At 56.6% G+C, this 14,355-nt stretch overlaps 1 protein-coding gene across 1 annotated transcript; it reads right to left on the minus strand.

The window, feature by feature from the left end:
* Nucleotides 1-212: 212 nt before the first annotated feature.
* ITIH3 (inter-alpha-trypsin inhibitor heavy chain 3) lies at nucleotides 213-14,141 on the minus strand. Its single transcript, XM_068557888.1, has 22 exons — nucleotides 13,872-14,141; nucleotides 13,202-13,222; nucleotides 12,057-12,223; nucleotides 11,867-11,971; nucleotides 11,442-11,604; nucleotides 10,774-10,887; nucleotides 9,643-9,768; nucleotides 9,224-9,340; nucleotides 8,832-9,000; nucleotides 8,112-8,237; nucleotides 7,652-7,833; nucleotides 6,228-6,413; nucleotides 5,924-6,063; nucleotides 5,092-5,246; nucleotides 4,420-4,437; nucleotides 3,346-3,369; nucleotides 3,071-3,103; nucleotides 2,800-2,913; nucleotides 2,099-2,303; nucleotides 1,222-1,394; nucleotides 919-1,030; nucleotides 213-599 (listed from the first exon to the last, which is right to left on the minus strand). The coding sequence occupies exons 1-22, from the start codon at nucleotides 13,962-13,964 to the stop codon at nucleotides 470-472; spliced, it is 2,673 nt and encodes an 890-aa protein (XP_068413989.1). The 5' UTR covers nucleotides 13,965-14,141; the 3' UTR covers nucleotides 213-469.
* Between the last annotated feature and the right edge of the window lie 214 nt (nucleotides 14,142-14,355).

Consider the following 14,355-nt stretch of genomic DNA (forward strand, 5'->3'; position numbering starts at 1 on the left):
TGCCCTGGAGCACTCTTCGCTGCTGAGTCATAGAAGGAGCTTCAGGCCTAAAGGTCCTGATAAGAGCTTGTGAGCCATGACCCCTGACTTTTCCTCTGACCCTCCTGAACTCTGAAATGCAGTCAGTCCTTCCCGACTTCTCAGAGCCTCTTTGCTCTCGAGTCAATTCTTGATTTTTTCCTTCCCCAACCGTCATGTGTTTGACTCCCCATAGTACCACCCCAACCAACTGCGTCTTTCAGCCGCATCAGTGGAGAGGCCCAGGAAGTTGCCTTCCTAGCAGCCAGCCCTTCCTTCGAGCTGCCTGTCCCCTGGAGCAGGGGTTCATGGAAGCATGCAGACACTGGTAGCCGTCCGGTTTCTCCTTGGCCTTTACTGTCACAGCCCTCCATCAGGCCCCACTCTGTGCCTCTGTTCCAGATGCCAGGCAAGCCCTGCCAGCGGTCTCAGTAGGAGCTGGCATGTCCACTCAGAACAGGTTGGGGACAATGTAGTCGCTGTGGACGCCGTCAATCAGCCCTTGCCCATTGTTGTGGACGAACCAGCAGGCAACATTTGTGCCAACGCTGACGTCCTTCCTGTAGTCCTTCTGGGAGCCCCTGGGAGAAAGGAGAGAGATGCTGTGATACACGGGGTAGGCAAGATGGCTGCTGCACTCAAGGGCCTAAGGTTGAACAGGGGTGTGAAGTTGCCAATTCTAGGAGTCCGGACTCTGGTCAAGAATGAGGTCTTGTGGTTACTCCTTCTAGGGGGTCAAATTTGGCCTTTTCCCAGTTAGAGGGGGCCAAGACCCCAGAGGGAAACAAGGATGCCCCACAGACGACAAGAGCCAGCTGGGCTGATGTGCGTGGGCAGAGAGAGCTCCTTCCTCCTGCCTTGTGACAGGGCAGGGTGAGGACGTCAGTAGAGTCTCCTCACCTGGTAACCGTCAGCCGATGGTTCTTCACCACCATTGTGGCATCTGGCTTCGTGGGGTCAGAGCCTGGGTGGGCGTCAGACACTTTAAAGTCAAAGGGGTGGAAGAATTGTCCTGGGAATAAAAACATTCACACTGTCAGCCCTGCCACCACCATACATGACATGGCCACTGGCCTTCCAAGGTCGATGCAAAGGCTGGATGGGGTGTTGAACCCTGGGTCCAGGGTGACTAGGCTGGCCCTTTGCGTGGCTTTTTCCCTCCACCATGTGGCCTGAACAACCTGAGGCTTGAACATTTCGCACCCAGCAGCCCATGTGTCTGTGCTGACATCCGATGACTGTCGACCACATAGAAGCCCAGGAAGTCATGGTGGATGGGTTGTTTCTTCCACACCTGATGCAAGACAACCACAAAAGTAACCCCATCTCCAAAGGAGACCACCATGTTCTTCTTCCTGTTGATCGTCACAGACAGCCTAGGAGAGAAGAGGAGGTCAGCAGTGAGGCCTAGTGGCCATGACACCAGGCATCTGAATCAAGGGTATCTCAGCAGGAGACATGACACCTGAGAGCACACAGACTCCAGAAACTATGTCAGGGGTGTTGGAGAGCAGACGCTCATGCATGTTGACTATTCACTCCACTGAGTGGGTCCCTGCTCCTCTCTAAGCAGGAGAGGGGGCTGTCCTGGGGGTCTGAAGGCCCAGGATTGAACCCCAGCTCGACCACTGGCTTCCTGTGCGACATTGGGCCAGTTCTGCCCCTCTCTGAGCCTCCGTGGAACTAACACCGCTGCCCTGCCCACCCAGCTTGGGGTGATCTGAAGACGTAGGAGAGGCTGAGGAGTTTGAGAACAAGCAAGTTCAGCCAGACACGATGCATGTAGGGATCTTTGTCGCTATCAGCTTGCTTGCCAGGTCCACCTAATGCTTTCATCCACACAGCCCTTCCCTCAAGGTCAGTCCTATGAATTGTCTAGCTACCAATACTGCCTCTGATGGGGGCCCCAGGGGTTGGTGGGGGGGCCACCATGGTCACCCTCCCCTAAGCAGGGGCTGAACTCTGAGGCCACTGGTCTTTCCTGTGAGCCCTGTGGATCTTCTGTCTTGCGATTTGTTCAAATCCCTCCTTAGACCCTTGCGCTATAGCGCCTCTCAGAGACCCAGTAGTGGGGCTTTACCCATCCTGTGTGACCATGACTGTGTCCAGCCAGCTGAACGTGCTCTGTGCAGCCCCATGCCACAGGGTGATCGTCTCCGGTGTCACCTCAATCTGGAAGTCCATCTGAGCATTGGCAATGCCCAGCTTGCCAAAGTAAGTCTTTCTGGTCTGGGAGTCCAGGCTGCTTCTCTTCTCACCAATGATCTGCCCGTTAACTGTGAGGCCTGCCAGAGGGGCAGGGTAGCAAGAGACCAGTAAGACCTTCTGAGTCCAGGATGGTCTTTAGGACGCACCTTCCCCTTCAGCCAGACCTACTGAGGGGTAGCCCAGTGGGGGCCCCATTGAGAGACCAGGACTTCAGAGCCAACCCTATCTGTTCCTAGACACATGAGGGTCACGCTAGTGGCTGAGGGCCCACTCTGTGGATCTGCCCCTTGCCTGGGCCAGTGTTGTTCAGAGAAAAAATGATTCCCTACACACAGGCTGGGTCCTGCCTGCACGCCCAGGCTGCACTTAATTCTAACCATCTCCCCAACACCACTGGCCCCGGGGGCACTAGGTGAGCCTGTGGCTCTGGGTGGAATCTGTAATCCCTACAGGATGCAATCTGAGTATAAGATGGGTGACTTATGGGCAGAGTGAGGAGCTAGTCCATGTGCCTATCCTAGGGACTCCAGGCCCTCCCAGGAAGAGACCCTGGCCCCAGCCCGCAGTCCCCACCTGTGACAGGGTCCTGAATGAGGCGCAGCACTGTGCCTGGGTCTTCGTCGATATTGAAGCAGATGGCATCGTCCTTCTCTGGAACTTGGATGATGAAGTGGGGGTCCCCATCCACTGAGTGCACATAGAGAAGGGGCTGGCTCCCAGGGTCTCTCACTGTTCGGGGGCCCTCCCCTTGCCTCCTAGCCCCCGTGGGATGGACCCCTAGACAGGTGGGAGGCGCTCGGCCCTGGGCCCTGAGCCTCGCCCCAGGAGGAGCTGGGGAACTCACCGTAGTAGGGTGTCTGGGGAGGCTGGGAGTTGGCTGTGGACGCAAAGGGAGAGAGGGCTGAGCTAAACAAGCAGGCGGGGGAGGGTCCAGGACCCCCACCCAGAGTTCGGTTCATGCCTCTCCCCTTCCTGCTCCCTAATGCTCTTAAACCCAGACCTTCCCTCATCCCCTCAGGACCCCCCCAACCATCTGCCTGTCCCAGAGAGCTGATTCAGGAAAGACTCCGGAGGGGGACGGCACAGGGCCACGCTCTGTGGCAGCTGGCACATACTCACTCAGGTAAGCCATGGAGGGGATCACTGAAAAAAGAAGCCAAAGGGCAGGCGTGAGCAAGGTCTAGGGGTTCCCTCCCCCCAACCCCATGCCTTCTGCCTGTCTCGGGGCTGCTGGTCCCCAGTGGGGCCCCAATGCTGACAGATAGAGGGTGGGAATATGACCCCCTAAGTTTAGGCTTTAGAAATGGGACATGCTTAGGGAACTCCTTTCTAGGGCTGGTGGGTAATATGGGTGTAATGTTAATACTGGGGCTCAGCACTTCCACGTAGCTAAAATGCAAGCCATTAGGTCGTCAGTTTCTCTGTCAGGAGCAATGCCGTCCCCCACCCCTGAACTCCCACCCCCAGGGTGGGATGAGGCTCACAGGTGATTGTTGTCTTTGGTAGTAAAACACCCACCCAGACGCACGTGCGCACACACACACACACGCACCGTGACTACATTTCACAGGGCTGTTCAGAGGGCAAAGCCATGACCGATTCCAAATATACTGCTTGGCTAGGACAGCCTGTATGGATAGAGACAAGGCAGGCCGGTAGGGGCTGGGGAGGCCCTGCCTGGTGGTGGTGGGTTTGTGGGGGGTGATGGTCAAATTTTACAATGAGAAAAGCGCAAAGTGCTGTGAATTCCAGCGCAGGCGCTGGAACCAGGCTGCCTGGGCCAAAGTCCCAGCTTGGCCTCCTGTTGACTGAGTCACTGAGCAAATAGATTTAACCTCTCTGTGCCTCAGTTTCCTCACTGTAAAATGGAACCATGAGAGGACTCCCTTAAAGGATTGCTGTGGGATTAGTCAAGTGCTAATTGAGTTGCTAATTTTTGTAGGTCATAGAATACTTTCATACTGATTGTCCCTCCTTGGGCGGGGGAAGCTACCGGATGAGAACCCTTAGGCTCAGAGTGGAACAGAGCCCAGCCCCAGGCCCCTGGTGAGTTCACAGCAGAGCTGGGAGCTGAACCCCGGTGTCCTGAGGGCCCCTCCCCAGGCAGTACATCCCCAGCATGATTGGAAAGGCCTCCTTGGTCCTCTCTTGTCGTCCTCCTGGGACACCCACCCAGCTGTGGCTAAAGCTCACCTTCTGCATCCACAGGCCCTGGGAGGGAGGAAGAGGAGAAATGCATTAGAGGCCACAGACTCCTGGTGTCAGGGCCAATGTGACCACCTTACTGCCTGGCCAGCCAGCCAGCCCCAGGCCTTGTGTGCCCTCTGCAGGAACCAGGAGCTCCTGGAGGCAGAGGCCTGGCCCAGACCGGCTCTTTACCTCCCAGTGCCAACCCCCCATCGCCCGTGCCAGTTGCAGGGACAACTGGCACGGGACCCCCCCTTGGGGTCTGGTTGAGGAGGCCTGGTCCCAGCCTCCAGCTCTCAGGGCCTCTTCCTCTCACAGTCCCCAGGCACCTGCTCCAGGCCTAACTTTTAGGTCAGAAGTGCTTCTTCTTGTCTCACTGAACCCTTGCTTCTTCTTGTCTAACTGAACCCTTCCATGCTGCAGCCTAAGTCCCTTTCCTGGAAATGACCCTGGGCACTGTGCCCTTTTAGAGACTTCGAGGCTCCTGTTCACACTAACGGCTTCGCTCCCTCTACAACACCCTCCCCATTCCTTGGCCAGTTTTCCTTCGATGCCCCCAGGACCTGCGCTTCTCAGCAGGTCTGGTCTCCTCAGCCTGGCCCTCTTCTCTTCAGGGCACCTAAGGCCAGGGGCCTGGAAGAAGGCCTCCGAGTTCTGGCCCCCACCCTCCGTGCCCACCTTCCCCGGGCTTGTCGGCAATGGCTGTCTTATTCTCGTTGTCCTCAGGCTTGGTCACCACCATGGAGGTCAGTGGAGTCACGAAGTGGTACTTGAGGGACAGGTCCAAGGCCTGGGCTGTGAGGTTCTCCTTCTCCTCGCCATGGGCATTCTTGCTGTGGGGAGGGGCGGGGTGGGAGGGTCAGCCCAGGACCCTCCTCCACTCCTCCCAATGGGGTCCCGCAGGATAGAGCCCACTAGCACTCAGAAAAAACTGGTTCACCAGCTCCCTGGGACAGACAGACATGCCCTGATTCCTCTCTGGACCTCTGTTTCCCCACCTGAAAAATACAAGGGGCTCAAGATGGCCACTGCAACAATCAGTCATGATAGTGTTCGCATGCTGAGCGCCAGCGGCTTTCCTGGCCAAGCCCACTTAACGGAAGGCTGACATGGCCCTCTCGCATGGGCCCAAGCTCTGCTCCCTGTGGCTGAGGGCTGGGGTCCCAGCCTCTGGTTGTGTTCAGCGTCAACATCTCTGTGGGCCCATGCTGGGTGCGGGGAACAGGATGCTGAGGCCCACCCCTGCCCTCGAGGTGCTCCCAGGCTGCTGCTTGAGCCCCAGATGATGGACCCGGCTCTACTCCAGGAAAAACAGGCCATGGGGCCTGGCCAAGAAGAGGGCAGGGCAGCTGGAGTGGGCGTGGAGGTGCACTTCCTGGGGTGTAATTTCCTCCTCGTGGGCTCCCCCGGAGCACAGCCAGCACAGGGAGCTTCACAGGTAGGTGCTGGGGCAGTGCCAGGGGCTGAGTGCGGGCCCCGGCTGTGTGAGGGGTGGGCCAGGCAGGGTCACCGTCTCTCCAGCTGCTGCTCGATAGTGAGGTAGGCCCAGAGCCGCTCAATGTAGTTCCCAAAAATGTAGTCCCGCTCCTTCAGGGCCTTCTCCATCTCCTTCACGTCCACCTCCTCAGTGAATGTCAGGTCGTTGATGGCCTGGGGCAGGGGTGGGAGGAGGTGAGAGGCTGGAGGCCTGGAGCCAGGAGCCAGGTGGGCCTTGTTCAGGAGCTGCTACTGCTGGGCCGTCAGCCAGGAGGCTGGAGCCCTATCCGTGCGGATCCCCCATCCCCGGCGCACAGCCGGGCCCCGGCCCAGCTTACCCCGTGGCCCTTCACGTCCGCCTTAAAGCTGTTCATGTCCTCAGCTGCCAGGCGCCCAGCCACCACAATCTCAGAGCCGTCGTAGAAGTGCTGGTAACTGTTCCGGGTGAGGTCCAGGATGGCATTCTTAGGGTACTCCACCTCCACATCTGTCAGCAGCGGGTTGGCCACCTCCTCATAGAAGCCCTGGAGTCCAGATAGGGGACCTGGTCATCTCAGGCCACCAGGGCGGGCAGAGAGAGGACAGGGTGGGCAGGCTCCCACTGGCGCCTCTGCGGGTTGTTGAGTCTCCCGGGCTGGGCCAGTCCTGGCTCCTGATCTCCACTTCCACGTGGCCCTGACTGTGCCCTTCAGTTTGGGGGAGCCCTTCCTCATCGCATTCCCCCCTCCCCCCAGGTAGAGACTGGGAGGAATAGAAAAGGAAAGGACAGAGTTCTTGGCACATAGAAAGGACTCAAGAAATGTTTGTTAGAGCGAAAGTAAGAAGAAAGGGTGGAGGCCGACTAAAGAAGGCGATGTGGGGTGAGAGCATGGAGACCCGGAGACTGACAGGAGGAAGGCCGGGGGGTCCACTGCAGAGGTGGAGAAGCAGTCACCTGTGCCAGGGAGGAGGGGGAGGGTACCAGATTTAGCAAATGAAAATACAGGACATGAGTTAAACTTGAATATCAGGTAAATGACAAGTTACTTTTTAGTATAAGTACAGCTGTCATGGGATGAATTGTGTACCCTCAACATACATAGGTTAAAATCCTTACCCCCAATACCTCAGGGCATGACCTTATTTGGGGAAAGGGTCTTTACAGAGGTAATCAAGTTAAAATGAAGTGTTCAGGACAGACTCCAATCCAATACGACTGGTGTCCCTATGAAAGGGGGAAATTTGGACCCAGAGACAGACATGCACACAGAGAAGATGATGTGAAGATACAGGGAGAAAATGGCCATCTACAGGCCAAGGAGAGAGGCCTGGAACAGATCCTTCCCTCGCAGCTCTCAGAAGGAGCCAGCCATGCCGACACCTTGATTTTGGACTTCTAGCCTCAAGAACTGTGAGACAATAAATTTCTGTTGTGGAAGCCACCCAGTTTATGGTAATTTGTTAAGGCAGCACTAGTAAACTAATACAGTGTCCTATGCAATATCTGGAGCATGCTTGCTAAAAAATTATTTGCTGTTTATGAGAAATTCATATTTAACTGGATGTCTTCTGTTTGATCTGGCAGTTCTACAGAGGAAGCAGGTCTGTTCTGTGTAGGCCACAGACAAAATCAGAACCAGTATAGTTGGGTAAGAGATAACCAGAGGTAGATTTCAACCCAAGAGGAAGTTCTTTCTAATAACCAAAATTGTCACACAGTGGAACAGTTTCCTGAGGAAGTAGTGAGCACCTCATTCCCAGAGGTGTGCAAGACAAGGCATACCTGCAACTGCAAGTTGGCATCGGAATCCTCATAAATGCGGCGGGCAAGCCCATGGTTCTCCAGGGCCATACGCTCCAGGAAGTTATAATTCAGATTGTTGCCAAAGCCCAGGTTATATAAGGGGAATTTGCCACCAATGGCGTTCCGCACATTCTCTTGGATTTTTTCAGGTCTGCTTTCACCTGCAGGAGAAGGAGGTGTTCACGCTCCAGCCACAGCCCTGGCAGCTGTCAGGAGAAGCTCTGTCTGGACAGATCTGACTCCTACACATGCAGAGTTGGCGGAGTCATGGCCACCAGCCCTTGTAGAGGCAGATGTGGGAAGGCCTGGCAGGGAGACAGGGCCCTGCCATTGAGGGGCTCACAGACCATGGGGGACCCTGGAGAGAGCTGCCCAAGGTCTTGCAGCACGCCAGCTACAGAGCCAGGAGCAGCAGCCAGAATTACACCCGCTGCCTCACCCACATTGGCGTCCCCGTCGGTCAACATGATGACGATGGAGGTGCTCCTCTCCGGGACTCTGTACTCCTCCCGGGCCTTGTTCAGCATGCTGATGCCCCTCAGCAGCGCGTCGTTGATGTTGGTCACTGGCACACAGACAGACAGACGGCACCGTGGGAGGGTGTCCTCAGGGTGCCAGGGTGGAGGAGGTCGAGACAGCAGGCCCTGCTTACGTGCCCAGGGACCCTGCCTGCCCATGTGTGGTGGTACTCAGTAAATACCGACTGAATGACTCAGTGAGTGATGAATGAATGACTTAGTCTTTCAAATGAGTAAAAGGACCAGCCTCTCAGGGCTGCCGGAAGGATAGATGCACATGGTGATTGTAAGAGCAATTTGGAGAACAGTCAAATGGACTCCCAGCTCCTCTCACAGGGAGGAGTGGGGAACAGTATAGACGTCACTTGTCATCTTTCATACAAAACTGCCATGGATAAGGGTATCTTGCTGGGGCTGATGGGGCACCAGGATCACAGGTTAGAAACAGAAAGAATGGGTTTCCGTAGACCACAGAGAAGACACCCCAGTATCAAGCCTGAGGACTCCCCACTCCCACTTCTACCCCGAGCCAGGGGCTGCAGGACCTGGACCAGCAGAGACTCTGCCCCAAGGCAGGAGGGAAACAGACTGCTCAGGCAGAGAGGAGTGGCAGGATGTGGCTCCCTCCCCTCTGTTCTTACTTCCTTGATCACGAATATTCATCACAAATTTCCTGGCCTCCTGGATGTTCTCAGGAGTGGCTTGAACTAAAGTGTCTTTCCAAGTGGTCACACCTCCACTGAACAGGATGAAATTCAGGTAGTCATCCTCTTTCACATCCTCCAGAATTTTGAGGAGGGCATCCTTTGTCTGGGAAGGAGAAAGACAAGCAGACAAGAAGATGTCTTCCCAGCCTAGGCTGGCGGTGAGGCCCATGCCATCTGCAAGAAAAGGGGCAGATGATTTGTGCCTTTTTAGAATCCTGTCCCCCTTTCTCCTCTTTCACTGGAAATATTAGCTTCGTCCACTTTTTAAAAATCTCTCTCTCCCTCCCACACGTCTCACCCCCACCCCCTTGCACCAAGGAGAATACCTGCTCCATTTTCCGACCGTGCATGGAGCCACTGACATCAATCACGAAGATCACGTTCTTGGGCACCACCGGAAGGCCTTGAGGTGCAAAGAAGTGCACAAAGTAGCCATTGACGATCTGGAAAGGGGAGAGAGAGAGGGGAGGCTAGTGTCCCTTCAGCAACCTCACGTTGGCTGCCCTTGCAAATAGAAGGGAGCCGTTAACCAGCCCAAAATAAAGATGTCCTTTCCACCCCTCCAGGGGTGCCACACGAAGGCTCTGGACTACCCATCGTCCCCACGCCTTGCAGGAAACTCATCCTTGGGCTGAGGATCAAGGGTGTCTCACTAGATGAAGCTGCAGCCCCTCCCCGCATCAGCCTTCACCCCACCATGGTGGGGAATCTACCAGCCTGGCAGAGCCAGTCGGTGGGTACCTACCTGCACGTTGGCTGGAGACTCTCTGTTCACGTCATAGGTGATGATAAAATCTCCTTTGAGGAGGGAGTCCATACAGGTTGGGCATGAACGTTGTTGATCCAAGCTGGGCTTGAAGGACACGTGGCCCTGAGGGAGGGTGATGGCCAGCCTTGCTCAGCTTGGCCAGGGCCTGCCCTCTGCAGACCTCAGCCCGAGGCTGCCCTGGGGAGCAAGGTGCAGTCCTCATGGCGAGGAGCCTGTAGGTAGGTGCCTGTGCAGTCCTGCCACCCTCTGGGGTGCTCAGGCCTTTCTGAGCACCTCTCTCCCCTTTGGAGATCGGGAGCTCCTTGGAGGCCAGGGGCCTTATCTGAGCCAGCCTTTCACTCTTCCTGCTCACTGGGCCCACAAGTCCCTTAGCTCTGCCTGCACTAAGAAGCCACTTTGGGAGGGGAATTCTGCACCATGAAAGGGGATTTCATGTTGGGTGGTATTGTGTGTGTTGTTGCCAAGAGGAGGGGGAAGGGAGCAGAGTAGGGAATGGGGAGGGGGCCCTGGGTGAGGGCACCGCCTGCAGAGGCCAGCAGCCCTCTGAGCAAATGCTCCTCGGGCCTCACCCTGGGAGTCCTGACTGAGGTTTGCTGTCCATATAAACATTTATTCATCCACTGCCCATGATCAGCAAGGCCCCTGGAATTGCTGGGGACCTTGCGGACCAGAGCCAACCACCAGTACCAAAAATAAAGCTCCCTTTTTTCTTTCACCCCTTATGTGGAATCAGATCTAAAAAACTCCCTCTGGCCTCTGTCTCCTTATCTGTAAAACAGGGACCAGTAACCTGCCCTGCCTACTTCCCAAAGTAGAATGGGACCAGGCTATATAAATGGCTTCCCTGTCCCCCAGTGCAGTTGAGACCCCAGTTCCTCTGGCAGGTCATCATCAGCAAGCAGCCCCCTGCCTCCAGCATCCTCACTCCTGACCCAGGGGGCCTAGGAGAAAGGGGATGTTGCAGACTTATCCCCCCCCACACACACACACTCTCTCTCTCTCTCTCTCTCTCTCCCTTGCATCAGCCAAATCCCCAGGTTCAGACTCGCCCTGCTAGGGTCAGTGTTCCTGCACCTGCCCCCCAGGCCCGAGGGGCATCTACACCACCTTTTTCCCTGAGAAGGACTTGGTGAGGGCGCTGCTCAAGAGGTCATTGGTGATGAATGAGGCTTCAGCATCCAGCGTTCTGATGCCCTGGGGCTCGAAGATGTCTGCTGTGATCTGAGATGGCGAAAGGTAAGGAGATGTCACTCAGTGACAATGCAGAGCCCAGCCTCCAGGACAACAAGGGCAAGGAGATGGGTCAGTGATGGTACAGGGAGCAGCCTCTAGGACAGCTCTGTGACAGCCAAGCCTGCTGTCTCCCACCAAGAAAATGACCACAAGGGCTTTTAAGTGGGTACTCTGACCCCAGAACTCTTCTACTACCTGCCATATGGTGCCCCAGATTCTACCACTAAAGCATTTCCTTTGGCTTTCCACTCTGATGTAGGTAAAATGCCCACGTAAGCAGTTACAAGCATTACAGAGACACTTTGTGATGTTGCCCCCACGGGCCCAGCACCCAACCTGGATCTGCCAGGTGCTGCCCAGCCTCCTCCCCTTGGCCCAGGTGCTGTAGCCAGCGCCACTGTAATTCCCCCATGCCTCCTCAGCCAAGTGGTGGGGCCTGGGTTTCTGTGTTCTTGACCCTGCTGTGAGGTCTGCCCAGGGACCCTTCCCAGCACCCTGCCCCCAGCAGTTTCAGCAGGGGCTGCAGGAGAGCAGCTGATTACCTCAAAGTGCTTGACCAGTTGCTTGGGCTGGACCTTGAGGTACATCTCGTACTTGCCGTTGTGCCTCTTCAGCAGCTCCTCGTAGGCTAGCTCAAAGGTGACCTTGCTGCCTGCAGCCACATTGACTGAGACCGTGAATTTCTCCAGCTTCCTCCCAGAGGCCCTGAATGGGGGTGCAAGACAATGACTGCCCCAAAGACAGCACCAGCCCATCCTTCCTGGGCCTTGGGTTCAAGTCCCTTACCCTTGGGGAAGACCCCTACCCACTCTGAGCCTCGGTTGCCTCAAATTCAAAATGAGATAACGTAAGAATTACTGCGCATTTTGCCATATAATGATAATAATAGCTGCTGTTCTGTTGTTTGTGTCTCTGAGGGCCCTTACAGCCCTGACGTTCTCCCCAAGGCCTGGGGGTCCACACTTACTTGACCAAGCCAGCTGTCTTGCCCTGGGACACGGCCTTTTCATACTGCTTCTTGGCAACTTCCTTCTCTTTGACATTCCCAGGGTAGGTAACACCATCAATGGTCCTGCAGGGATAGAGAGCTGCTGGGGGACTCATGCTGAGCCAGACTCCCCTCCCAGCCCAGAGCCAGCAGTCGTGGTGACACCCACAAGGTGAAGTTGGTGATGAAGGCTGTCTTGGGCAGCTCCACATCGAAAGAAACCTCCTTGGCAGTGTCTGCGTGGTTGACGGCCCCGGTGGTGACGACATTGTGAGCGAAGCGGGAGGTCACCTTGCAGTGGACCTTGGTGCTGTAGACTTCGATGCCATCGACCACCTGCGGGAGAGGTGATCAGCAGATGGTGACCAGCCAGCCTGAGGCACCCGGAAACCAGGTCTTCCTCCTGGTCTCTCCCCTTCAAGCTCCCCTTTGTGGGCTCCAAAGCTCCTGCCTGGTAAGTGGCCCCTCCCATCTCCCAGTCACCCATGTCAGAAGCCTGGGCAGCATCCTTGGTTGCCGCCTTTAATTGGCCACCACTGTTCTGATGGTCACTCTGCATCCTTAGCTCTATCATCTGTTTACATGCAGCTGTAGCCAGTGAGATGGTATAAAAACCCAAATCCTACCCTGTCCTTCTGCCACTTGAAGCCCTCCCGTTCTCACCACCGCCCTCAGGACAGTCTTCCCCGTGGCTCTGGGGGCCTCCAGGCAGGTCCTGCCTCCTCTGCTCATCCCGTGCTCCAGCCATGCCAGGTCCTAGCTCTTCCTGCTCGTCTTCCACACCTCAGCTTAGAAAGAGCATGTCCACACACACCCCAGCCCGCCCCCTGTATCCTTTGGTAATTGCCCGCTTCTGTCTCCCAAATAGGCCCTTGTTTCCTATCTGAGGGCAGTGCATGGGGAGGACCTTCGTGCCCCCAAAAACCCTCTTTCCAACGGGGTGATGGACCAAGGGACGCTCTAGGGAGACGTCTGGGTTAAACATGGATATAAAGATGCTTCGTGAAGGCGTGACGGGGCCATTCACTGTGTGTCTCCTGCCCTGTGCATGGGGCCTGACAAGTGCTCGGTAAGTGTTTGTGGGAAGATGGACTCGTGGAAGGGCGGTCCTCTGCTCTATCAGCAGGTCCGAGGGCCATGGTTCTGTGGTGCTCTTTCCCAGGGTTCTGGAGTCACGGCGGGGGTCTGCGAGGGCAGGGGGCCATAAGCTGTTTACCAGCTGGAGGGACCTGCCATTGTGGCCCACTCCTTCCGCTGTTGGGCAACTAGCTCCGTCCTGCCCTGCCCTGCCCCATCCCTGGTGAAAGTTCTCACCCCTTCCGGGAGGCTCCGTTTCTGCAAAAACAAAGACAAACACAGGGGTCAGGCCAAGGCCAAGGCTACAGTGGCTTGGCAATAGGCTCTGGGCTGAGGCCAAGGTTCAGCAGTGACCCCCACACACACACCTTGAGGGGCCTCTGGACATGGACCCACCCAGAGCCACATGTCGGAGTAGGAAGGGCTTGAATAGATGGGGAAACTGAGGTGTAGGGAGGGAAGATCTCCAGTTCACCGGGGGGATCAGGGCAAGGAGGACCAAAGCCAGAGCTCTTCCCCTGCCCCGTATACCCTGACTCACTCTGCCCTTCCCTGGGCCCCAGGCCCCTGAGGCCCCATCCAGACCCCACCACCACTGTACCCCACAAAGCTCAGCTCGGCCATTCCTAGAGGCCTCTACCCTTGTCTCAGACGTGGACCTTCACAGCCCCTCAGTGAGGTGAGCTGATCGTGCTGCATCACCCACCTGACCGGTAGGGAAACAGAGGCCCAGGAGATTTAAGAGCCTTGCCCAGGATTAGGGAGCAGGTCTGGAGCCCAGTTCCCCGCATACCAGCTCTGTTCCCTGCAGCTCACTGCCCAGCCTCTGCCTCCTCCTCACCCTACACACAGGACCGCCCGGCCTGGCCCCTCTGCCTGCCAGATGGTGAAGAGGGGGCAGATTTACCCCAAGTAGCTGGCATAATCTTCTAGGGAAGCCAGAGACCGCCACACCGGAGAGCAGAGCCAAGATGAGGCAGGGCCACCGAGCAGACGCCATCGCTGAGCACACTGGCGGCACCTGGGCTCCTTATATGAGCAAGCCTAGTGTTTCCCAAGTGGGGTCATCGACCTGCAGTGTGGGCGGGAGGAGCGGGAGGAGGGAGGATCCCCTGGGAAGCTGGACATGGGTGGAGTGATGGGCCTGGATCTGCCTGTACCAAGGAGTCCCCATGGGTATCGTCAGAAGTGTTAGGACTTCACTCCCGGCGGCTGTGGGACAAGGAGGCCCCCGGAGAAAGCAGAAGCTCTGTGTTGGCAAATGGGCCCCGAGACCCCCTGGGAGGGGGCAATGGGATATGGAGTCACAAACAGCATCTCAGCATTGTCCCACACCGCAGACGTGGCCTCTGGTCTGGCCTCCTGGGTCACAGTCACCCCCCCCTTCTTGA

This window comes from Eschrichtius robustus, chromosome 12 (assembly GCF_028021215.1).
Source record: "Eschrichtius robustus isolate mEscRob2 chromosome 12, mEscRob2.pri, whole genome shotgun sequence".
Taxonomy (NCBI): Eukaryota; Metazoa; Chordata; class Mammalia; order Artiodactyla; family Eschrichtiidae; genus Eschrichtius; species Eschrichtius robustus.

What these genes read in the sequence shown, in the direction of transcription:
- ITIH3 (XM_068557888.1), bottom strand. Translation starts at nt 13,964, where the DNA reads ATGGCGTCTGCTCGGTGGCCCTGCCTCATCTTGGCTCTGCTCTCCGGT. An exon ending in GAATATTCGTGATCAAGGAA is followed by an intron (nt 8,238 to 8,831) that starts GTAAGAACAGAG and finishes TCTGTGTGCCAG; the next exon opens with TGACCAACATCAACGACGCG. An exon ending in CATCGGCTGACGGTTACCAG is followed by an intron (nt 600 to 918) that starts GTGAGGAGACTC and finishes CCTTTCTCCCAG; the next exon opens with GGGCTCCCAGAAGGACTACA.